General features: G+C 61.3%; 2 protein-coding genes across 2 annotated transcripts; one reads left to right on the top strand and one right to left on the bottom strand.

Moving 5' to 3' along the window:
- Nucleotides 1-2,631: 2,631 nt before the first annotated feature.
- Nucleotides 2,632-13,808, bottom strand: SHROOM4 (shroom family member 4). Its single transcript, XM_054289891.1, has 13 exons — nucleotides 13,366-13,808; nucleotides 13,061-13,148; nucleotides 10,856-11,007; nucleotides 10,653-10,788; nucleotides 10,396-10,534; nucleotides 9,632-9,763; nucleotides 7,176-9,169; nucleotides 6,917-6,978; nucleotides 5,906-6,505; nucleotides 5,310-5,732; nucleotides 5,040-5,226; nucleotides 4,198-4,470; nucleotides 2,632-4,116 (listed from the first exon to the last, which is right to left on the bottom strand). The coding sequence occupies exons 1-13, from the start codon at nucleotides 13,806-13,808 to the stop codon at nucleotides 3,847-3,849; spliced, it is 4,899 nt and encodes a 1,632-aa protein (XP_054145866.1). The 3' UTR covers nucleotides 2,632-3,846.
- A 3,604-nt stretch (nucleotides 13,809-17,412) lies between these two features.
- BMP15 (bone morphogenetic protein 15) lies at nucleotides 17,413-18,986 on the top strand. The gene is made up of 2 exons (XM_054289335.1): nucleotides 17,413-17,722; nucleotides 18,211-18,986. The coding sequence occupies exons 1-2, from the start codon at nucleotides 17,413-17,415 to the stop codon at nucleotides 18,984-18,986; spliced, it is 1,086 nt and encodes a 361-aa protein (XP_054145310.1).
- Nucleotides 18,987-22,548: the final 3,562 nt, after the last annotated feature.

The raw sequence follows: 22,548 nt of genomic DNA, 5'->3' as shown, positions 1-22,548 counted from the left end.
CTGGGGAGAGAAGCTCCGGCCTCACTTTCCATCCCACAGCGTTGCATGGGCCTCTGCGCTCATCTCTCACCCACTGCTGCTCTGGGCTCTCCATGCTGGCAGAGCCCCATATCCCTTCCTTCCTGCTGGGCCATTCTGCCTCAGTGCAGGGACAGGAAGCGCTCTCTTGTCCCTTCCCAATGCATGGCTTTCCCTTTCGGGCTGTAATGGACTGTGGGAGTGAGGGGGGTCTACTATGTGTACCATACTATGGGGTTTGGACTTTCATGCTCCAGGATTCCCCATCTCCCACATGTGGCAGGGGTCTCTCGTTAAAGCATCACTACCTTCCATATCCTCATCCTTCCCCAGCTCAGGTGTATGGGACATTGTGGGACAGACCTGGGATCTGTATAATGGAGAGATCATCATGATGGGGAGACAGACACCAGGGCCAGGGGCTACCCTACCTTTGTGGGTTCTGTTTGCAATTCTGGAATCTCACAAAGGAATCCCCAGGACACCCCATGCCATGGCCACATCCAGCATTGAGGGTCCCTGTATCCAGCAAGCCAGCCACGCCGCCATGCCGTGGGCCGACGGTCATACCTGGCAGCAGCTGGAGCTGCATGGAGGGACAATGGTGTTTTGAATGGGTCATGGGGCACAGTTTCCCTGTGCCTGCAGTTATCCACATGCAAGGGCTTGCACAAGTAGCCCTATGAACTCACACTTATAAACATGGGCATGCGTTCACATGTGCACATCAGACATAGGACAAGTTCCCCCGTGCATGCATTCACCTGCACGTGCAGTCACTTGCCACTAACACTCGTGTGCAGCAGCATGGATCTGTGCCCTGTACATGTGCACTCACACATATGGCATGTGTTCAACTATGAGAACATGCATCCTCAGAGGTGTGCATTCACTTATGTAAGAGTTCAGCTGTGTGTGCTCACGTGTATGTGCACACATCCAACTGTGCGTACATTTCACTTGTATGCACTGACGTGCGTGTGCCTGTATCCCCTGCATTGCCATATGCTCGCACTCCACACATTTCCGGCCACTCGTCAACACGCTGCTGTGTGCATGCACGTGTGTACACCAGTGTGGGGGTGTGTACCCACTGTGGGGGTGTGCGCCCCATTGTGCGGGTGTGTACCCCAGTGTGCGGGTGTGTACGGGTGTACCCACTGTGGGGGTGTGTAGCCCACTGTGCACGTGTGTACCCCAGTGAGGGGGTGTGTACCCCAGTGTGGGTGTGTGTACGCACTGTGGGGGTGTGTACGCACTGTGGGGGCGTGTACGCATGGTGGGGGTGTGTACCCCACTGTGGGGGTGTGTACACACTGTGGGGGTGTGTGCCCCAGTGTGCAGGTGTGTACCCCACTGTAGGGTTGTGTACGGGTGTACCCCGCTGTGGGGGTGTATACGCACTGTGGGGGTGTGTACCCCACTGTGGGGGTGTGTACGCACTGTGGGGGTGTGTACGCATGGTGGGGGTGTGTACCCCACTGTGGGGGTGTGTGCCCCAGTGTGCGGGTGTGTACGCACTGTGGGGGTGTGTACCCCACTGTGGGGGTGTGTACGCACTGTGGGGGTGTGTACCCCAGTGTGGGTGTGTGTACGCACTGTGGGGGTGTGTACCCCACTGTAGGGGTGTGTACGCACTGTGGGGGTGTGTACCCCAGTGTTGGTGTGTGTACGTACTGTGGGGGTGTGTACGCACTGTGGGGGTGTGTACCCCACTGTGGGGGTGTGTACGTACTGTGGGGGTGTGTACGTACTGTGGGGGTGTGTACCCCAGTGTTGGTGTGTGTACGTACTGTGGGGGTGTGTACGTACTGTGGGGGTGTGTACCCACTCGCCTACACTCACACTGGCCCCGTGCACTTGCGCTCACCCTGGAGCATCCCCGGGCCCCGTCCCAACATCTGCGCACGCGCGCGCCGCTAGCCCCGCCCCCCCCCCCCGCGCGTGTTCGCGCGCACCTGCGCTCCCACACCCCACACGCACCTGCACGCGCATGCCCGGTCCGAGCAGTGGCGCCGCCCAGCGGCCGCCGGCGCTCCTGGCGAGCAGAGCGGTTCCCGGGGAAGGCTCCGGGCACCCCCCTGCCGTACCGCGGTGAATAGGGGCACCCCGGTGAATCGGAGCACCACGGAACAGGCTCAGCAGCAGCAGCAGCACGGGAACATCCCCCCGGGCACGGCCGCCTCCTCCCCGGGGATGCCCCAAAAGTTCTGGCAGCTATGCCCCAAGAGATTGCCAGGGAAAACCCTGTATCCACTACCCAAGCGCCATGACTCCTACATGCATCCCGGCGGAAGAGTCCAGGCACTGACCCGTGCCCCAACTCAGCCTAGGAGCACTGGGAGCAGAAGACACCCTGCCCACAGCTGCACTTCAGGTGCCCCCTGTGCCACGGGGGCATTCAGCTTCCAAGAGCTTACTAAGCCTTGATTCATCCCAGCTGGAGCAATTACCCTCTCTCTGCTCCAGTGCCACTTGTTGGGGCACAGGGACAAACCACGCAAGAGACAGCTGGAACAGAAGTGCAGCTCCTGCTGCTGCTTTACTGTTAGAGATACAATGGCATGCAGCAACATGCAGGCAGGGCTGCTGCACCCCCCCAGGGGGTGCAGTCTTTGGTCCTAGCAATGATTCTGGGGTGGTTGAGATGGAGGGAATGTTGAGGACCCCACTCCTGCCAGGCACCATCCCACGGTACAGCCAGGCAAGGGTGAAGTGTAGTGTTTAACAGGCTAAAGGGTAGCCCAGAGCAGGGGCAGCAACACAGCAGGGCTGCTGCTGGAGCTCACAGGCAGGCATGGATGCTGCCTGAACCCTGGGCTGGGTTGTCCAGCGATGGGGCCACACCAAAGCGCTGCTGCCTACGTGCCTCCCCAAAACGTTTACCCCCCTGCCCCAAGCTCCTGCTGGTTGCATTAAACCCCTGCGCACAATCAGTATGAAGGCACCTGCTCATGCCATGGAGACAGGTGGACAGTGGCAGGGGTGACATCTAAGTGCTATTTGTGGCTGTTGCAGCAGAAAGGAGGGGACAGGTACCCTGTTTTGTCCTTAATGTGATTTTTCCTCTAATTATCGCTCCTGGTGTTGAGCTAGAAGCTACAGGTGAGGGCTGGTTGAGGCTGGGTTGTCTCCATGCCCACAGCATTGGTGACAGAGAGTAGCACAGGCCTCAGTGTATTTGTCCCAGCATCCGTGCCCTGGCAGGGTACCATCCCAAGACACAGGTACACAACACCTACTGGCACTCACCTCATGCCCCTGTGGTCCCTCAGCCAGCAGGGAGTGGGTTAAGAACCTGCTGGCCGGGACCATTGTTTCTGACACAATGAGGAGGAAGAGGATGCTGGGGCTGAAATTCCTTCAGCTCCCCCCCCCCCCCCACAGATGGACAGAGCTGGGCAAACAGACAGGACAGCCGGTGAGCACGCTTTAACCCTTTCAGATGCTGCATGAATAGTAGCTGGGGGATGTTTAAGGCATGTGGTGCAGCACCAGATACAAGACAGGCACTGGTGTCCAGGACAAGCTGGAGGGACCTCATAGGCACAGAAAGACCCATGAGAGTGGTGGTAGCATCCATCCATCTGGTCTTGCTGGGCCACAGGCTGCTGAGTGGCCAGAGCCCATGACAGCTCTGTGGCACAACAACTCCTGTCAGCACCTGGACTGGCAACCCCCTCCCCTGCTTGGTAAATCAGAAAAATAAATAAAAGGCAGGGGCTGGACAGATGAACAGACACAGGGAGAATCCACAAGGGGCTGGATCCTCTTTGGTAGCAATCTGGGATCACAGCCAGGATCCCAGAGGGAGACTGGGTAGGGAGGCTAGCAGTCCTTGGAGGCCTGGCCAAGGCTCTCACGCAGGCACCTGAGCTGTTCCTGGCCCAGCTTGATCTTCTCTTCCAGCTCTCTCTGCTCAGCAATGAGGGCCGACTTCATCTTGACGAAGTGCTGGTAGTCCTGGAGGTGCTCGGGGGGCAGGTACCGTGCCACCATGGCACCCACTGCCTCCTCCCGCCGCCCCACGTGCTCCTTCAGCTCTTTGGCATCCTCCAGCTGTGCCACCAACAGCCGCTGCTTCTCCCGCAGGGCCAGCTGTGGGAAAGACAACTGGCATTGGCAGGGCATCCCGCAGCCCAAAGCCTCCCGGGCGAGGGTCCCCTCCCCCGTGCCCACCTTGTCCTCAGCAGGGGCGTGTGGCCCGAGGCTGCCCAGGGCAGTTTCCACCCGGGCCAGGCGACCCGAGAGGGAGAGCAGGAGGTTGACCACCTTGTCCAGGTCACCCACGAAGAGGCGGTACTTGTCGAACTCCCCTGGGGTGCAGAGCGCTTGCAGGCGAGCAGCCACATCTTCACCCAGTGCCCCATTGGCACTAATGTCCTCCTGCAGCCCCCGCTGTGCCTCCTGCAGCACCACCAGCTTGCGGCTCAGACTCTCGATCAGCTGCAGCTGCCAGAGCAAAGGGGTCAGAGGGAACTGGGGCCACTCCCCATGGGATCAGGGGACTGGCACGGAGGTGTAGGGGCGCTGCGCTGGGGCCGACAGTACGCAAGAACCTTGTGGTACCCCAGGTTCCCATGAACTACTGGCAATTTCCAGTCCCCACAAGAATCTGTCAGTGTCCCAGAGTCCATGTGCACCTAATGGATGCTCCCGTCCCTGTGGGTATCTGGGAACGTCCCAGCCCCTGCAAACATCAAGCATCTGTAGATGCCACTGGTCCCCACGAGCATCTGGTGAGACTCCCAGGTCCTGCAAGCACCTGACAATGCCGCTGGTCCTTGCAGACATCTGGCAATGCCCCAGGCCCATGTGAGTATATGGTAATGTTCCTGGTACCTGCACGTGTCCAGCAATTACCCCCATGCCCATGAGTGCCTGGTGAGGTCCCCAGCTCCCAGGAACAACCAGTGATGCCTCAGTCCCCATGAGCATTCAGAAATGCACCCAGTCTCCATGAACACCTGGCCAGGACAGTGGGGAACCACAAGGGAATTGTTCCCAGCAGGGTCTTGTACCTTCTTTTCCACCAGCTCATGGTCCACCTCCTCCTCCTCATCCTCCGAGCTCCCCTCCACTACCTCCGGCAGCGCCTTTACCTTGTTGAGTGGCTCAGTTTTGCCCACTGCAACACCAAAGTGCACTGGGAAGGAACTGGAGCTGGCAGCACTCCTGGGAGGCAGCGAGATGGGCTCAAACCCTTGCCTGGGAAGACAGAGATACAGCGATAAGCACTGGGGGGTGTCAGCCTGGCCTTGGTATGGGGCCTGGTGGTGTGACAGCCCTACCTGTCCTGTGCCAGGGCCTCCAGGTGCCAGTCCTGCTGGAGACACTTCCGCCAGGCCGGTCGCTCCCCAGCCACCAGCAGCTCACCCATCACCTCACTGGCGGTGCCAGGGGAAGCCAAGGGGGCCAGGACACTGGCCAGGGAATGGTCCCTGACAGCCACGTCCCACAGTCGTTCCTCAGAGTCCGTGCAGCGGGGCTGGGGCCAGCTGCCCTGGCAGCTCACCCCCTCCACTGCCCCAGAACTGGGCTTAAGTGCCTCCGGCAGGGCAGGGCAAGAGCCACAATGCAGGGACACGGAGCACTCACCCACCCCACGGGGACTGGCACGGCCCTGCTCCTGGTTCTGGATGAGCCTTTGGGGCTGCTCCTCCATCTCCCCAGACCGCTTCATCTTTGTCCGCTTCTCCCCGGCTCCTGACACCCTGTCAACACCCACCCAGGGCATGTCAGCTCCCCTCAGGGCTATGGCCATGCCAGGGAAAGAGGTCAGGGACAGGGACAGTCCACAACACAAAAACCCCACACGGTGCTCTAAGGATTAGGATGCTCTGATACAGGGTACAAGAGCCCACCCCCATGCCATGGCACCACTTGCCTGCAAATTTCAGCGTTGGCAGCATCAGGCCCAGGAGTCCTGCGGAGCGATCTGGGGGCCTCAGGTCGGGGCCAGGCACCTGACGGAGCAGGGGGGCAAGCAGTGTGCCCCCAGGACTGGCCTTTCTGCTCCCCAGTGAGGCTCTGTGACCGCTCCCTCACTGCCTCAGCAATGCTGCGGATTGGCATTGGGGCAGCAGAGAAGGCAGAGCCATGCCCAGCACCATCTGGCGGGTGCTGGGATGCCCGACGCTGTCTGTACTTCTCCCAGTCAGGCGGAGGTGGGCGGGGAGGCGGGGGGCCCTTCTTTTTGGGGATGCTGGGAGGGTCCAGCTTGGCACGGAAAAGGTCCTTCTGGTCACAGCCCCAGGGGCTGGAAGGTTCCAGGTTGAGATGGCTCTCAGAGAAGGCTCTGCCCCTTAGTGGGCGGTGCAGCGGATCCGGGGGGCTCTCAGGGGTGTGGGCCAGGCGGTCACTATCCCACAAGAGGTCATGCGTGGATGTGGCCCGGTAACAGGGTGGCCACTCTGGCTCGGTGCTCTCAAGGCAGGTGTGGAATGGGCCAAGCCTTGGGAAACCGGGTGGGTAGCTGGAGAGCTCACTAGGAAGAGAAGGAGGCACCCGTCCTCCCATACACAGTCACCCATCAGCAGTTCAGGCCCATTTCATGCCCTGCCTCATTTACCCCAGCTAGTCATCCAGTCACACTGGTGGGAGAAGCTCAGGCTTATCTGCTGGGCACAGTTCCCCAGAGATGGCCCCAGAACCCTGGGGAAGGGTAAGGAGGGACCACCTTTGCTGTGGACACCTCCTCACACACCCTTGCCCTGCATGCCTCCTTCTGCCTCAAAGAGCACCCGCCAAGGATGGCCAAGGAAGTATGGGAGGCACTTTCTACATCCCAGTCAAAATCATGGCAGTCCCCACATCCCCCAGGCAGTCCCCATATCCCCTGAGGTCCCCACTGAGTGGCACACACATCCCAGCACTGTGGCATTTGGCATGGGCTCACCTGATGGACTGGCTGACTTTCCTGGTGATTGAAGGTGGTTCCCACTCACCCTGAGGAAATTCCTGTGTGAGGGGGAGGCAGTGTGAAATCCATCCCCCAGCACCTCTGTCCCATCCCCATTCAGACGCAGACGACTTGCAGGCAGTCTGCAGGGCGAATGGGGGAACAGTACCCCCCACCCCAACCCAGGGTCATAGTCCAGGGGTGCAAGGGAGTGTCAGTGCTGCTCCCCAGCACAGTCCCACAGGGCATTACTCACTGGGACGAAAGCTCTCCGGAGGGGCCAGGCATCACTCTCCTCTCGCCCAGGATGGGTAGCTGGGTAGCAGCAGTCAGGGCAGCGCACCCAGGACACAGGGTGACAGCGGCACGTGTGGCCACGGGGCCGTGGTGGTGGACACAGGTCCCCTCCACAGTAGCGGCAGGGCTCAGGGCGCAGGGGAACCCCGTAGGGGTAGGAAAAGCCCCGCAGGTAATCCAGCTCCCCTGGCCTCCCCAGTGGCTTGTAGCAGTGGGGCTGCTCCCGGCAGCACTCAGCATAGGGGCCAGCGGAGCCAGGGCGGCTGGGTGAGGGTGGGCTGTAGGGCTGGTCCACAGAGAGGCGGCGGACATCCCGGTGCTCAGGGCCAGGGGGCTGGAAGGTGCTGGGATCACCTGCCGGTGGTTTGCTGTGCCGGGGTGGTGCCAGTCGGCTGCTCTCCTCAAAGAACCGGCGGCGGTCGGCAAAGGGCAGCAGGACGGCTTCCTCGCTGCCCCGTGGTGGTGGGGAGCTGCAGGCCGCCGGGCCCTGGCTGTAGCCCTCCAGTTCACTGTGGCTGGGCGAGTGTTGCGGCTGCAGCTTGTTTTCCGGGGACCAGCGCCAGCGGCCCCTGGCTGTTGGCACCACCCGCTCAGGGGACAAGGGCCTTTTAGGGGCTGGGTCAGGAGTGGGGATGCCCCGATCTGCAGAGCGGCCAGAGTTCCTGCTCTCCTCACTCGGTGCGGGGCTGAGACACTCAGACGGGGCAGGCTGTCGCTCTGCCAGTACACTGCCCTCTGGGGGCTCCTCAGTTTCCTCCACCGGCTCCTCACCAGGCAGAGGTGCACCAGGACCCCGGCTCTTCTGCAGCTGAGCCTTGCGCCGCTGGATCTCGTTGCGCAGGCTGGTGGCAAAGCGGTCGCTGCGGCGGCGCATCTGAGCAGAGCGGTGGGGAGGACCCCCAGCCCGCCGGGCCCCTCCACGGCTCTCCTCCTCCACTGGCCCCTCAGTGCTGAGTACTGGGCTTGCCCCCCGGCCATCCTGCCCGCAGGCTTGCTGCAGCTCAGGGCAGCAGCGGCAGGGCGGTGGGCGGCAGCCAGGCTCTGGGCAGTGCGGAGGTTCCTGGGCAGCCCCTGTGGTTCCCCCTCGGCTGCCCTCAGGATGCAGCGGAGACAAGGTCCAGTGTTGCCCACTGGGGGCTGGAGAGGCTCGCCCACTGTTGGTGCCCAGCTGGAGAGAGCGGAACTGGGAGGCCAGCAGTTGCTCGGGAGCACTGTGACGGTGCGACACGTGGCCCTTGAGAGGGGACAGCAATGGGTTGTCACCTGCTGTTGTGGCATCAGGCACTTGGTGCATGCTGTCATCCACGTATGGCTGGTTGTCAGACTCCATGCTCTCCCCCAGGAGTGGCTCAGCTGGGCAACGGTCCGGGTGGGAGCTCAGCATGTAATACTGGTCAGCAGAGAGACAGTCCTTTGTGGGGTATGGCGCCAGTTTCCTCCTGCCCACTATTTCAGCCTCCCCATCCCGCTGGCAGAGGAAGGTGTCAGAGATCCACCGACCCTTGGCATGCAGCATATCCGCTGACACTGAGGCCTGGCACTTGTCCCCTCTGCCAGCTGGGGCTGCTCGCAGGCTGTCCCTCCTGACAGGGGGCTGGGGGGGCACTGGTGCCCGCCAGGCCTCAGGGTGCCAGCTGGCAGATGGCTCAGCCCCTGTGCTCAGGTAGTGCCTGTCAGGGGCTTTGCGGGGGCCTTGGAGGCTGGAATCAATGGACACGGCCTCTTCAGGACGGAGAGAGAGGGCGCAGTCAGAGGCAATGGAGCTGGCAGAGAAGGAGCTGTAGGCCGAGTCCCGCTTGCTGTGGTACATGCCCTGGTCAACGGGTGAGGGGTCTCCTTCATAGCAGGCCTGGCTGGGATGGTCCAGGCTCTCCATGCTCCCGATGGAGCTGCTCCGGTCAGTGCTGCAGTGCCAGGACAGTGGGTTCCACTGCAGGGACAGCTTGCTGCTGCCTAGCCCCACGTCAGTGTTACAGGCACCTGCTGCCCCTCATCCAGCCCCACAGAGATTCCAAGGAGCCCATCCCCCCACATACACCCTCCCTGGGACAACGGAGCACAGGGCAGCACTACCCCAACCTGCCCTTCACCCCCGGGTTGGGGCCACCACCAAGGTTGCCTGGCACTGGCAAGAGGAACAGGCACAGGGAACACAGGGTGTGTGTGACTCAAGCCACTGAGACCTCCCAGCTCTGGCAGCCGGGACAGTGGGACTAAGCAGCTCCTGGCTGTCTCCAGCAGAGCCACCGCCCCTTCCTGCCGGGAGCCGGGAGTAAACAGCCAGGGGAAAGGGTAGTGCAGGATGAGGAGGGATGCCCGAAACTACCCTATGCCACCCCCACTGCCACAGCCCAAGGGGTGTCCTTGTCTGCCCTCTCCCCTTGCACAGTCTCATAACTGCCCCCAGGGTCTCACCTGACATCACACCCCGAAGGCCAGGAGAAGCTGAAGGCATCAGCCGGGCAGTGCATGGTGGGGACGTCTGGGCGGCTTTCGGCAAGTCTGGCCACATGCCAGGAATGGGGCCGGAAGACGGGCACGCTCCTCCTGCCAAGAGCAACAGCGGGAAAGGACAAGAATGGGGAGGAAGCCAGGCCAAGGAACCGGGGCTGAAGTCACTTCCTACGGGGTTTCCTGTCCCCCCCAGGCCAGTGCCCGCCCAAAGGGGATGGCAGCAAGGAGGGTCCAGTCCTGCAAGCACCCGGCACTGGGCAAGGGGATCTCACAGCTCACCCAGCTGGCCAGGGCTCCCCAGACTGCAGCATCCCTGTTGCCGCATTAACAGGAGACCTAGGACACAGCCCCTGCATAGCCCATAGGCAATGACCTGAGCAAGGCAAGCGTCTCTGCTGGGACTGGATTAGCTCCACCAAGGGACACTGGGGCCACATCTGTCTCCACTGCAAGCCTGACCTTCCCCCTTGTTCTTTTGTCCCTCAGTATCTGCAGCAAGCACCAGCCACGTCATGTCTCTAGGAAGGGTCTTATGCTGGTCTCTGTCCCATCCCTCACAGCATCCACAGGAATCTCCAGCCCACCCAACAAATGCCACTGCACAGACATGGTCAGAAGCCACCTCCTGTACCTCCCAACTGCCAAGTGATGCCACATTTAATGACTGGATAAGAGCGGCAATCTGTCAGGTCAGCACAGGGACTTCCCAGAACCCCCAAACTCACCATGGATGATGCTGAGCCCCAGCACAGTCCTGTGGGATCCCTGCCCCTTGGGCAGTGCCCTTGCGCCGTCCCTGCCCCTGAGTGCTGCTGGACTGGACTCAGTCAGGATGCAGCCAGGGAATGGATGCAGTTGGAGGGGCTGGGGGGAAGGGACTGCAAGGCCCAGCCCTGCCTCTCCTTCCTTTCCCAGGCAAGCAGGCAGGCAGGAGGCAGGCAAGCAGGCAGGAAGGGAGAGGAGCGGCCACGCTTGAGGATACCGCCCAGCGAGGGGGTGGTGAGCCCGATGCACTACCCTGGCTCTGCTGGATGTGGCACCCCCCCTTAGTGGGAGTGCTGACAGCAGCAAAGGGGCTGCTCCCCCACCCTGTCCCAGCAAGGGGCACCTCCAGGTTCCTGCCAGTCCCCCAGGCAGGTGAAGCCCCACTGGCCCTCCCTGTGTCCCTTCCACAGCACTGCCAACCTGCGAACAACCATCTTCAGAGTGCGGTAGGAGCCCTTGATGAGGATGAGGGCCTCCTGGCGGGATCCGTACAGTGGGGTCCCGCTGATGTTCACCAGCTCATCACCTGGCTGCAGCCGGCGGGACAGTGCAGCCTTGCCCCCATCCTCCACCTGGGTGACAGAGAGGGGCATCAAGGGGGGCAGGGGCACAGCCCCCAGAATATCCCAGGGGATGTTCCATGGCCACCGCGTGTCAGGGGAGAAAGAGGCTTCCAAGAAGGTACCTGAGCCCCAGGCACCACAGAGGGATCTGTGGGGCCAGGCTCTCTCCCTTCTCTGGTCGCGTGAATTTCTGAGCAAGGGCATCAGGGAGGGGAGAGAAAGAAAAATGTCCCATCCCAGCAGATTCCCTCGCAGGCAGCACAAGGGCCCTTTGTCCAGCACGGATGCCAGCCCCCTGCTGCTGCTTCCAACCCCACATAGAGCCTGTCTGGGCACCCGTGGTGAAGGATGCTATCCCACCCTATGTGCACATAGGAGACAATAGTAGAAGTGCTGAGCCCTGGCACATGCCTACCCTCCCTGACACCCACGGCCAAAACGAACCTGGCACCCTGTATTGCTGTGCTTAGAGGAAGTATAGCCATGGTGCTGCCAGCACATGAGATCCTGGCCCATGCCCTCTGCCCTAGCTGGTAGGTGCAGTCCTGGCAGCCCTGGGACAAGCAGTGCCTGGCTGGGCTAGGCAGTGTCCATTGCCAGCACTGATCTCTGCCCATCCTGCCTCTGCAATGGCCAGGGATTGCCAACTCCACACCACAGGGCTGGCAAGCGACTGGAGCTGCTTCTCCGTGGTGGAAGTAGCACAGGGCATGCAGGTGCATGGGGCAGGACCTGGGGTGCCCCATGCCCAGTGTGGATGTGGCAAGACCCTATAGCCACCTGCACTGCAGAGCTAACCTGGCCCCATGCTGGGGCTCCTGCACCCACCCTGCCCATGGGCTCTTCACCCTGCCCATGGGCTCTTCACCCTGCCCAGTTGCTCCCAGGTCTGGCCAGGGAATGACCTCTGCTCAAAGTGCCTGCACGACCAGTTTGGGCAGCAGCCAGACCTCAGTGCCAGGGAGCACACATGGCTTCCTAGCAGGTCAGTCATTGTGCATGTGCCCCTGGGCACCACTTTCCAGCCCTAATGCTGGGCAGGGCTCAGGAGGCATTCCACTACCCCTGGACAAAATGTCACCTTAGGAGGGAGAAAGGCAGGGGCAGCCAAGCCTCCTGCCCAGAGCACCACTGTCCCATGGCTTTGCCTGGCACAGCTGTGCCCAGAACCAACAGCTCTCCCATTTTTCCAAGGATCTTAGCACTGTAATGCCATACCCAGGCTGGGCACAGCCCAATGTGCCTGCCTGTGCAGGCAGGCTGCCCTCCTACCCAGATGTCAGCCAGGGGGCTGCCTTCCTGGCAGGGGACCCTGACTGTCTGTGAGGGCTCCCAGTCCTACCATGCAGTCAGTGGAGCACCTGGGTTTACCCCTTGCCATGCTGCTGCCCACCACCAGGCACCAGCAGAGAGTGCAAGGCAGGCTGCACCTTCACCTCAGTCCTCTGTCCAGACACGTGCCCACCAGCCTTGCCTGCCACTGCCATGGGGATGAGCCAGAGACAAAAGGTGTCCCCACTTGCTGCAGGACACCACCAGGTCTGCACCCATGTCTGGGTGATCACATGCACTAGGATGGACAGGCTCAGCCCTGGCTTCACTCACAAGGAGCTAAATTTGGCACAAACAGCCCCTTGTTCTGCCTTTGCCACCAGTGAACTCAGCACTGGCAACCAAACGCCACTGCCTGCTGCCCTGCCTGGCTGAGCCAGCCCAGGACACTTCCCAAACACCATCCCTGGAGTTCAGTCTGGGCCCCGATGGTGGGCATCAGATGGCTCACGGGAATGTCTGCCTGTCTCAGAGAAACTTGTCTTAGGACTCACAACCAGAACAGTGCCAGAGCTGTGCTCACCCTGCGCCACACCAACCTCCCTCCTTGCCCCTGACGTGCTCAGGGAAGCCTGTGCCGGAGGGCGTTTGCAGCCCCATGGAAGGTTTAAGACCGCATGTGAGCACCGCCGTGGGACTCTGCCACAGAAAGGGATCCTGCCCGGAGTGGGCTCAGAGGCCAAACTCAGTCATGGTGTGCGGGGACGCCCTTCCTCTTTCCGGCCCGCACCCCCCGCACCACAGACGAGGGCCGCTTCCTCTCCGCACACACCTCGGCCGGCCGCAGCGGCGCAGCGGTGACCCCGGGGGACCCTCCCCTGAACGCACAAAGCGCTGGAACAAGCCCCTTTTGTCTACCGAGCACACGCGGTGGCTGCGTGTTCGTGGGAGCGCGGGGGCCGATACCCCGCGGCCCGCAAGCCAATCTCCTTCTCAAAAGTGGTGAGTGAGGAACATCCCTCCTCCGGCAACCGGCGGACCCACGGGGACCCATCACCCCGAAGGCCAGCAGCGAGTGGGGACGCGGGCAGTTACTCCTTCGGCGCCCGGCTCCCCACCCGCCGGCGGTGCCACCTCAGGGCGCAGGGCTGGGACCGGAGCCACTTTTCCAGCTCCCCCAGCCAGACCGCGCTGGCCGCGTCCCGCCGAGGGCGTGGAACGGCCCGGGGGCGCAGTCGGCCCGGCTCGAGGCACGGAGCAGCCCCGGGGCCGCCAGCCCGGCCCGCCGCACCCCGGCTCAGCAGGACGGCGACACCGGGCGGGCAGGCGGCCAAATCGTCCGGCGACAGGACCCCGTCCGGGCACGCCGGAGGGGTGGCTATTGGAGTTCCCCTGGCCGCTGCCTTGCGGGTCTCCCCGCGGAGCGATGCGCTGGCGGGGGCCGCAGCAATCGGTGACCCTCTGCGTGGCGAGACGTCGGGGCCGCAGGGGTCACCCTCACCATTTGCTCCCGACTGCGGCCGGGCTCCGCTCGGCATCGCACCCCGGCGCCAACCCCGTCCCGGGCACGGTCCTGCCTCTGCGTTCCAGGGGTGCCGGGGCATGACGGGACGGACTATGGTTCCCCCACCGTGGCACTAAACGTCCCGCAGAGCCTGGTGCCCGGAACGCCCGTAGGCGCGGCACCGACGGATAGGCACACAGGGGGCCGACCTCCGCCGGCTACAGCCCGCGGGACGGGACCGGGAAAGACGTGAGGGAGAATGTGGGGGCCGCCCCCGACGCCAGCCCAACGGATGTGCCAGAGGAATTTCTTCCTGCCGCCGGGCCCGGGCTGTCCCTCCGCCCCTCTCGCTCTCACTCTTCACTGCGACTCTAAGTGGAGGGCCGCGGAGATCGTAGGTGCGAGTGGCCGTCCCCGTCCCGCCGCGCCAGGATACAAGTCCCCGCGGCCGGGGCTCCCCGCACCCCCGACGCCGCCGCGCCCCGGCTGTCCTCCCATCTCCCGCGCCCCGCCACGGGCGGGAGGCCCCTCGCGGGGGGATGTCGCGGAGCCCACGCGGGGCTCTGCCCGCGATTCCTACCTTGGAGACGATGAGGGGCTCGCCGTGCTCTAGCCCGCCGCGCAGCGTGAAGCCCCAGGGCGCGCCCCCCTGCAGCTGCACATGCACATACTGGGGGGCGCCGGGCCGGCCCTCAGCCCGCTCCATGGCGGCTACAGCTACAGCCCCATCCCGGCCCGGCCCCGAACTGTGGAGGAAATTACACCCCCGCCCGCCCGGGCTGAGCGGCGCGGGGCGAGTGCGGGGCGGGGCCGCTCCGCACCGGGACTGCTCCGCCGCCGCCAATGAGGCGCGGGGGGACGGCGGCGGACCGTCCGGCACGGCACAACACGGCACGGCTCAGCACAGCTCATGGCATGGCTCTGCACACAATGGCACAGCACAGCACCTCTCTACTCAGTACCTTGGCATGCCGTCCTTTAGCTCAGGGACCTGAAGTGAGCCGCTTGGCTCATCTTGGTACAGCCCAGCCGGCGTATTTCAATTAGTCCAGCTCAACCCAGCATGGCATGATATGGAAGGCTGGCAAACCTCAGTGCAGCACGATACATCACAGCTCAGCTCAACGTGGGATGGCAGGGGGGCCAGCATGGGTTAACTGACCCAGCCAGCCTGGCATACCTCGGTGTAGTTCAGCTGGATTGGCACATTCTGGCTTGTCTCAGCTCAGTTCAACATGACACAGGGCTGCCAAAGTTAAGTTTGGTACAGCACAGAACAAGCAGGGGTCTCATCTGGCTTAGCTCCACTTGACCTGGCCCAATTTTGTTCAGGGCAGTTCAGCTTGATTGACTTGGACAAGCAGGGCTGGCAGAGTTCAGTCAGCAGAGCCTGGCCTGGCTTGACTTAGCTTTACCATGCACAGGTTCAGCTCAAAATGACCCAGTTCAGCACAATATGGTGCCACTGGGAACGCACACCAGTAGGGACTGCTTAGCACAGTTTAGCCTGGCACGGTGGCAGTTCAACAGCACTCAGGTGGGTACGAGGGGGTGGCAGTAGGGTGATGCAGCCCCCCTGGCTCCCCACCATGTAGTCACACTGGTGCCCCAAGCTCCATTGCCTGCAGGCCAGCACATGCTGCTGGCTTCTGTCTGACCTACCCATGCCAGCCCCCACCCTGTCCATATCCTGCCGGGCACCTTAGGGCATACCTGGCAGTTTGGCCGTTCTTCACCCTTGTCTTTTCCCTGCTACACCCAGGAGAGGCAGCTGTACCACCTGGGGGAAATTGAGGCAGGGGGAAGAGCCGGCAACAGCAGCCAGGGATGGTGGGAGTGGATCGGCATGGATTCCCAAGAGTCCTGCTCCTCCCTTCCCGCCTCGGGCCATGACTCTTACTCATCTCCTTCCCAGACAACCGGCCTGGAAAGCTCTGCTCTGCAAGCAGCGCCTGCAGCCCTGGTTGCCCGCCACGGCCTGGGAGGGTCAGCTTGCAGTGCCAGGCTGGTTCATTCAGTGCTGGAACGGTCTCAGGTTTTTCTTGCTAGTCCCTGTCCACAAGCACCTGTCTTGAACTCTGCCTGCCCCCTGTGCAGCCCAGCTGCAGCCAGACCAGTACAGCCAGAGTGTCACAGGGCACAGGGGGAGTGGTACCGGGGCTATTTGTAGTGCTAGAGCCCACCCAGGAGAGATTCATAGCTCCCCCCATACAGCCTTGACATGTCCACCACCTCAACCCCACCTGCCTTGTAATGCCCCCAAATCATGACTGGCTGCTGCCATGCCCAGACTTCCCAATGTTCACTGGCTCGTCTGCCCCTTGTGCGCTTTCCCAAATGAGTAACAAGGGCTGCCTGGCCAGACAAGAGGGCTCTTGTGCCCTGGCTCTTCACATGGCCCCATAGCACATTTAGCACCACACACACCCCTACACAGCCCTCCCAAGCCCTCAGCACTGTGCCCAGCTGGCACCAGAAAGAGTGGGCAGCAGACACCAGTACAATCCCTCCAGCTCTCCCCATGTCTCTGTGCCTGCACCAGTGATTCCCAAGCAGTGTGCTCGCCCCCTGGCCACTTCCATCCCAGCAGGAGAGCAACAGTGTACTGTGGGTCAGGGCGCAGCACCAGGGGCTCTGGAGGTGGGACTGGCTGCAGCTGCCCCCACCACACTGTGGTGTGCCCAGAGGGTCTTTCCCAGGCAAGCACTGTCCCCAGTACAGAAAGTGATTTGAATGGCCCATGCCAGCAAGAGGGTGAGCATCACGCTCACCTCTCAGCTTTGAGCAGGTGCTGGCAGAAAGACCTGGAAACTGGTCAAGGTAGGCAAAGCTGCGGGCATGCTGATGGTGGTGGCAGGATGATGCCTACAGTGGGGTACTGCTGGCTTACCCAGACATACTTAGCACTGCTGGGCTCAGGGTCACTCTGCTCACCCATGCGTCTTAGTGCCAGCTGGATAGAGTGAGGCACTGGGCAGCCTGGCTGTGCTGCGGGGCTGTTGGGGAGCAGAACTCCAGGCTCTGTGCCTGCTTGGGGCAGTGCAGACCAGCATGCAGCAATGGGCACAAAGGTGATGAGCCGCTGATGGAGTGTCAGCACAGAGTGGAGGTAGCTGGAGGGACTCTCATTGCATGAAAGCACCCTCTCAGGCTCTGTCTGGCCCCACTTCCCTGGGACTCAGGGAGGTCCTGCCTCTTTAAAACCTGATTGAGTCCATGCCTTTAAAATGGGCCTGGGCAAGGACCTCCTACCCTGTAGGAGGAGGCTGAGCCGAGAGCAGGTGGGCTGAGTGAGCTGGCTCTCCCACCCCACTTCACCCCACGCCCCTACCCCAGCACCTTTACAGCTCCCATAGCCAGGCTCTGTTTGCTCCTGGTCTGGATTTTAGTCTGGAATTTGTACCCCTTCTTGCATACAGATTCCCCCCACCTTTCTGTTCCTGTGCCAAGCTGAAGCAGCCGGTGTGGTTGTCCTGTCTTGATAGGAGCTGGAAGCACCCTGGGATCCTTTTGCTGGTGCCCACAGTCAGCTCTGCCTCCCAAGTGAGGAGAAGCATGATTGCAGGTTCTCCCTAATTCTTCTGCTGGCCAGCCCCACCTTGTCCCTCTTACCTGCTCCCTGCCGACACTCATCTATCATGGCCATGCCCTACCCTTTCACCACCCTCCTCCTTCTCCTTGTTCTGCCCCTTTCCCAGGCTGCGAACCAGTCCCCACTGCCCCTTGGCTCCCTGCCTGCTGTCCCCACCCTGCCCCTCCTGCAGGCCCTGCAAACGCGGGCTCCAGGCTGGCAGGCGGGGCCAGCCAGTGGGCGGCCCCTGCGCTACATGCTGAATCTGTACCGGCGTGCTGCTGGCCGCGAAGGCCGACCCCGCCGCCGCCGCAGCCTAGGCACCAACACCATCCGCCTGGTGCAGGCCAGCTCCCACGGGGGTCAGCCCTGGGCAGGTAAGGAACCGGTGAGCACTAAGGATGGTATGTGTGCTTAGCAGAGCTAGCAGGGTGGGCTTGAGCTCTGAAGGCGAGGTCTCTTGCCTGCTTCCTTCCCCCTCTCTACAGTGTCCTGGCTGGGGTTGCACTTGGCCGTGGGGTTCCACTTGGCAGGAGTCCAAGGCTCTGCCGCAGGGGTGAGATGGGCAAGCGCATAGCTGGCCCTTGTGTGCCCTTCTCTCCTTCCTACTCTGCCTGATGCTCTGCCAGGCTAATGGTGTTGGTGGAGAGGATAGGAAATGTTGCAGACTGTTTGCCCTTCATGCCACCAGCAAGCCTTGTCTCATGGCTTCTGTTTGCTGCAGCTTCTGCCTTGTGCTGAGGCAGATGGGTGTCACAGGCTCTGCTGTGCTGTGTGGGACTGTGGCAGCACCATGACAGAAAGGGGTGCTCCACAGTGCCTCCTGCACTATGCTAACAGGGTACTGGTCACTGCTTCCCTGCAGGTCGCTGGTACTTGCAGGCCCTCACCTACCACATGGAGGGCCGGCCAGAGGTCGAGCACCTCCTCAGAGCTACTGTGGTCTACCTGCCCAGTCTGTCACTGGCCCACGGTCGCCTTCTCTGTGCTCTGGAGCTGGTGATGGCTGGCGAGCCGCCCAGGGTGCTGCTCAGCCCTACTGCCCATTCCCGTGATGGCTGGGCCGAAGTTGATGTCACCCCTTACCTGGTGCTGGGGAACAACAGCATGGGGAGCCTGGCACTGCGGCATGTTTGTGTGCGTGCTGGCCGAGCAGGAGGCCACGATGCCCCTGTGGCCCCCGGCCACCCTTTCCTCCTTCTCTACCTTAACGATACTCAGGCAGGGTTGGCACCTCTGGCAGCAGAGCCCCACCGACACCGACGTGATACAGGGACATTGGCTCATGACCTGCCCAAGAACCTGCGGGAGCAGGGAGGGGAGAAGAGTGACTGTTCCCTCCGCCCCTTCCCTGTCAGTTTTGCACAGCTGGGCTGGGACCACTGGATCATAGCTCCTCACCGCTACAACCCACGCTACTGCAAGGGCACCTGTCCCCACCTGCTCCGCTATGACTTCCACGCACCCAACCATGCTGTGGTGCAGAGTTTTGTTCATCAGCTTGTGGATGCCAATGTGCCCCGGCCCTCCTGTGTGCCCTATCGCTACAGCCCCATCAGTGTCCTCACGATTGAGCGCAATGGAGGCATCCTGTACAAGGAGTATGAGAACATGATTGCAGAGTCCTGCACTTGCCGGTAATTTCCACTGCCCCAGCACATCACCCCTGGGCTCTGCATCTTCCTGCAGGTCTGGACTTTAGGGTTTATCTTGCTCTGCCTGGGGCTCACTTGGCTCATCTCCCCTCCCCATGCAGTGCTGCTCAGTGGGGAGGTTTTACAATGACAGTTTTATGTAAATTGTGGGTTTTTAAAGGCAGGAACCTGTGGTGGGGTGGTTGCCCCATGGCATCTGTCCTTCCTGCAGCCCCCATGTTTTGCTGCTGCCTGGTTTTGGTGGGCAGGGGGGCTTGGCCTGATGCTCTCAGATATGAGCTGTGTCCCTAAACAGGAGTACCAAGCTCTTGGGAGGTGGCTGGGAGTCTCCTGGTGGAGGGAGGGTAGAAGTCCAGGTGTCTGTGTTTTGCATCTGACACATTGATGGTGTCAGGATCTGATGTGACCCTGCCTGTGGCATTCCTTCCCAACTCACGTGCACCCCATCCCTATCTAGTCTCAGCTGCAGAGGCATCTCACCAGGCTGAGAATTTGGGCTGGAGCGAGGAAGCCTCTCTCCTCCCCTGCAGTTCTGCTCTGGAAGGGCTGTGAAAAACTGGAGGGACCTGAGCTGCCATCTCTGCTTCCGGTCCTAGAGGCCAAGGCAGCTGCCTGTGCTGGGCTCTGCCTGCTGTTTCCTCTGACACACCTGTTCTTCAGCTCCTTGGCTTGCCCTCTAGCAGGGCTCAGGTCTTGTTCCCAGAGGTCAGATTCCTGTTGCAGATGTCTCTCTACCTTCTTGCACTCTTGCTGTCACACAGGCCTTGGGCTCTGCTGGGCTCCTGGCATGTCCCTGTTTTCAGAAGGGTCAGTCTCACTCTCAGCACCACTGCTGCCTCACTCTATTTCTTGACTGTGAATAAATAAATTGATTGATTTTGCTAAAGACCATCTTGGCCTGTTCTTGCACTGCCCCCAGGGTGCAGCAGGTGCACCCTGGGATAGGTTGCCCTCGGCTGTATCCCTGTGCCCTGCCTTTGTGCTTTCACTGGAGGGGGTGGGTGCGGGGGGGAAATCCCAGCTGGTTCAAGCAGGGCCTATGAGAAGTGCCTCCCCTGGAGCATTGACCTGCCCTAGTGCAGAGGAGACCAGATGTGGCTGCAGGCAGCTGCCTCCATGGGTCTGGGAATGAGAGATGCCCCACATCCCTCTGTATGGGGCAAGTCCTAGGAGACCATGGAAGAGCAATGAGCCAGGTCTCCTGGGGCTGTCACCATGGCCAAGGCATTTCTCTGCTGTTGCTATTGTGGGTAGGTATCTGCAAACAAACCTGACTCTTGCTGGATATGGTGCCCTGTCTGCAGTGCTGGAGCAAAATTTCCATTCTTTGAGCAGCAAGGCATAGGTGGCAGCCATCATCCTTGGCACCAGTGCTGTCACCAGGGTGCTGTTTCTCCACAGCTCATGCTTTTGCCAGGGTCTCCTCTTGCTTGGGGTCCAGCCCCATCTGTTATTGCTGGCCCAAGCTCCATGGGGATGTTTCAGCAGTTTTATTTTTCCCGTGTTTGCTGTTGGATGGGCTGCTGTCAACTCCAATCCCTCCCTTTCCTGCCAGTCTCAAAGTTTCTTTCCCATCCTGGAAGACTGAGAAACCACAGAGCCCCAGGTTCTCTCTTGCCCTTTGTCCCCAGCTAGCCACATCTTGGTGATGAGTGGGGAACATCTGCTTTTTTGGAAGCTCACAGATCTGAGCCCTATCAATCATTAACCATGTTCTGTTGATTCATGCAGACAAGTGATGATAAAAGACATGGAGAGGGGCATGCTCCCAGCCCTGGATACCCCTAGATGCCAGTGCCCCCCCCACCCCCAACCTGCTGCCAGCACCCCTTGGACCAGCTGGGCACCTGGAGATGGGTGAGCACTGGAGTTTGTCACCCCAGCCCCGTGTCCAGTTATGCACTGTGCCAACAGGCTCTTGAGTCTTTTGGGATGGGCCCCTTCCTTGAGTACCCATGGGTGCCTAGGGGCTGCTCCAGCAGCAGGATCACCTCTGTGCTGGTTGTGGGAAAGGTGCTGCCACAGAGATGGAGGAGCAGTGATTCAGGGAAAGATTCACTGTCCCCAGATGACCCCAGCTCTGTGCCTGCATCATTGCTGGGACTGCCAGGCACAGGGTGCAGTGACCCTAGCCTGTTGCCTGGGTGCACCTTGCAGGGATGATCTCTTGCAGATCCTGCAGCTATGTGAGCCCCTTGGGCACAGCCTGGCATTCCATTGGGGACCACAACCCACCCTCAGGTAGGGATTTTGCCTGTGCAGCTGCTGCTAGCCCCTTTCTCTCCCCCAGGCCAGCTCGTGCATCCCTGTTCCCTTCTGCCTTGTTCGAGCTCCTTCCCCTGCCCCAAACCCCACACCGAGGCTTGGCTTTGTTTCCACAGGGTGCCCATTCCCTATCCCTCCTGCTGCCCCTCCTAAGTGGGCATGAACACCTCACACCCCACATCCTGCAGGCTGGCACTGGGCAGAGGGGGGATGTGTCCCATGTGTCCTTGCAGTGCTGGGGTAAATCTAGGCTGGGCACAGTACAGGGGCACCAGGATGGAGATCACCCAGCTGTGGAGAGCAGGTGCTCCCCAGGCACCTTGCCAGGACTGTAGCTGGATGCAAACGGTGATGGCCAGGATCCAGATGCCTTGTGGGTGCCCTGCAGAGATACTGGCAGCCCCCAGCTGGGGCCGTTTCTCTGCCCAGGGCCACTGAAATATTTGTGCAGAGCCATTACCTGAGAGGAGCAGTGCCTGAGAGGAGGCACCTGACAGATGGGGTTTGCAAGACTATGGAAGCCTCAGCACTCAGAATGGCTGACAGGGCCAGTGCAGTCCCCACTACCATCCCCAGGAATCACCATCAGCCTAGCACTACTCCTCTCCCTCCTCTTGCTTCTCTACAGCTCCCTCCAGAGAGGTCTTGGCATGAAGGGCAGGTGCCAGGTGACTCAGGACATTCCTCCCTTCCCCATCTGCCCTTCTGGGTGTTCCAGGAGCCCCAGGGGGTGGAAGGCATGTGGCCCCCCAGATGGCCTGTGCAACACCATTCTAGAGGATGGAGAGCAGCAGACCCCTGGGTGCCCACTGCTGGCACAGCACTCAGTGTGTCATCAGGGCCTGTGGTAATTGGGGACCCCTGCTCATCCCCTGCATCACCCCCTGCCTAGCCTTGTCTGCATGCCTGGGACTCTTGACGTCTCTCATCCCTACAAGCCCTGTGGCCTGCTCCTTGTACTCTGATGTCCCCAGCCATGGGGCCTCACAAGTAACCCAACCCCACCAACTTTGGGAGTTCTCGACTCTAGGACCCCCACCCCTACGTTATTCCTCACTGCCCACCAGAGACCTCCTGTGCCCACAATTGTGGTGTCCTCCAGTTCCAGTGACTCCAGCCTAGGCACCCCCCCAGCAGAGCCCAGATTTGGCCCCCCCATCCAGCTGCCTCCAGCTCAGGGATGCTCTCCCTCTGGACACCCTGGCATAATGCTCTTGGCTGCTCTGCCCCACAGGGCTGGGGGTGTGCCCCACCACAGTATGAGTGCCGACAGCCACTAGCAT

This window comes from Melozone crissalis, unplaced genomic scaffold (genome assembly GCF_028551555.1).
Source record: "Melozone crissalis strain CALT ecotype California unplaced genomic scaffold, PUWL_Pcris_2 ptg000068l_1, whole genome shotgun sequence".
Lineage (NCBI taxonomy): Eukaryota > Metazoa > Chordata > Aves > Passeriformes > Passerellidae > Melozone > Melozone crissalis.
Note: the sequence above shows the minus strand (reverse complement) of the source record. Positions and strands in the feature narration are given on the sequence as shown.

Bases quoted from the DNA above. Each gene is read 5' to 3' on its own strand.
- BMP15 (XM_054289335.1), top strand. From the start codon at position 17,413: ATGGCCATGCCCTACCCTTTCACCACCCTCCTCCTTCTCCTTGTTCTG. The intron at 17,723-18,210 runs GTAAGGAACCGG...GCTTCCCTGCAG, and splicing joins CGGGGGTCAGCCCTGGGCAG to GTCGCTGGTACTTGCAGGCC.
- SHROOM4 (XM_054289891.1), bottom strand. From the start codon at position 13,808: ATGCCGAGCGGAGCCCGGCCGCAGTCGGGAGCAAATGGTGAGGGTGAC. The intron at 10,535-10,652 runs GTATCCTCAAGC...CCTTCCCCCCAG, and splicing joins CACCACCCCCTCGCTGGGCG to CCCCTCCAACTGCATCCATT. The intron at 6,506-6,916 runs GTGAGCCCATGC...TTCTCTTCCTAG, and splicing joins AAAGTCAGCCAGTCCATCAG to TGAGCTCTCCAGCTACCCAC.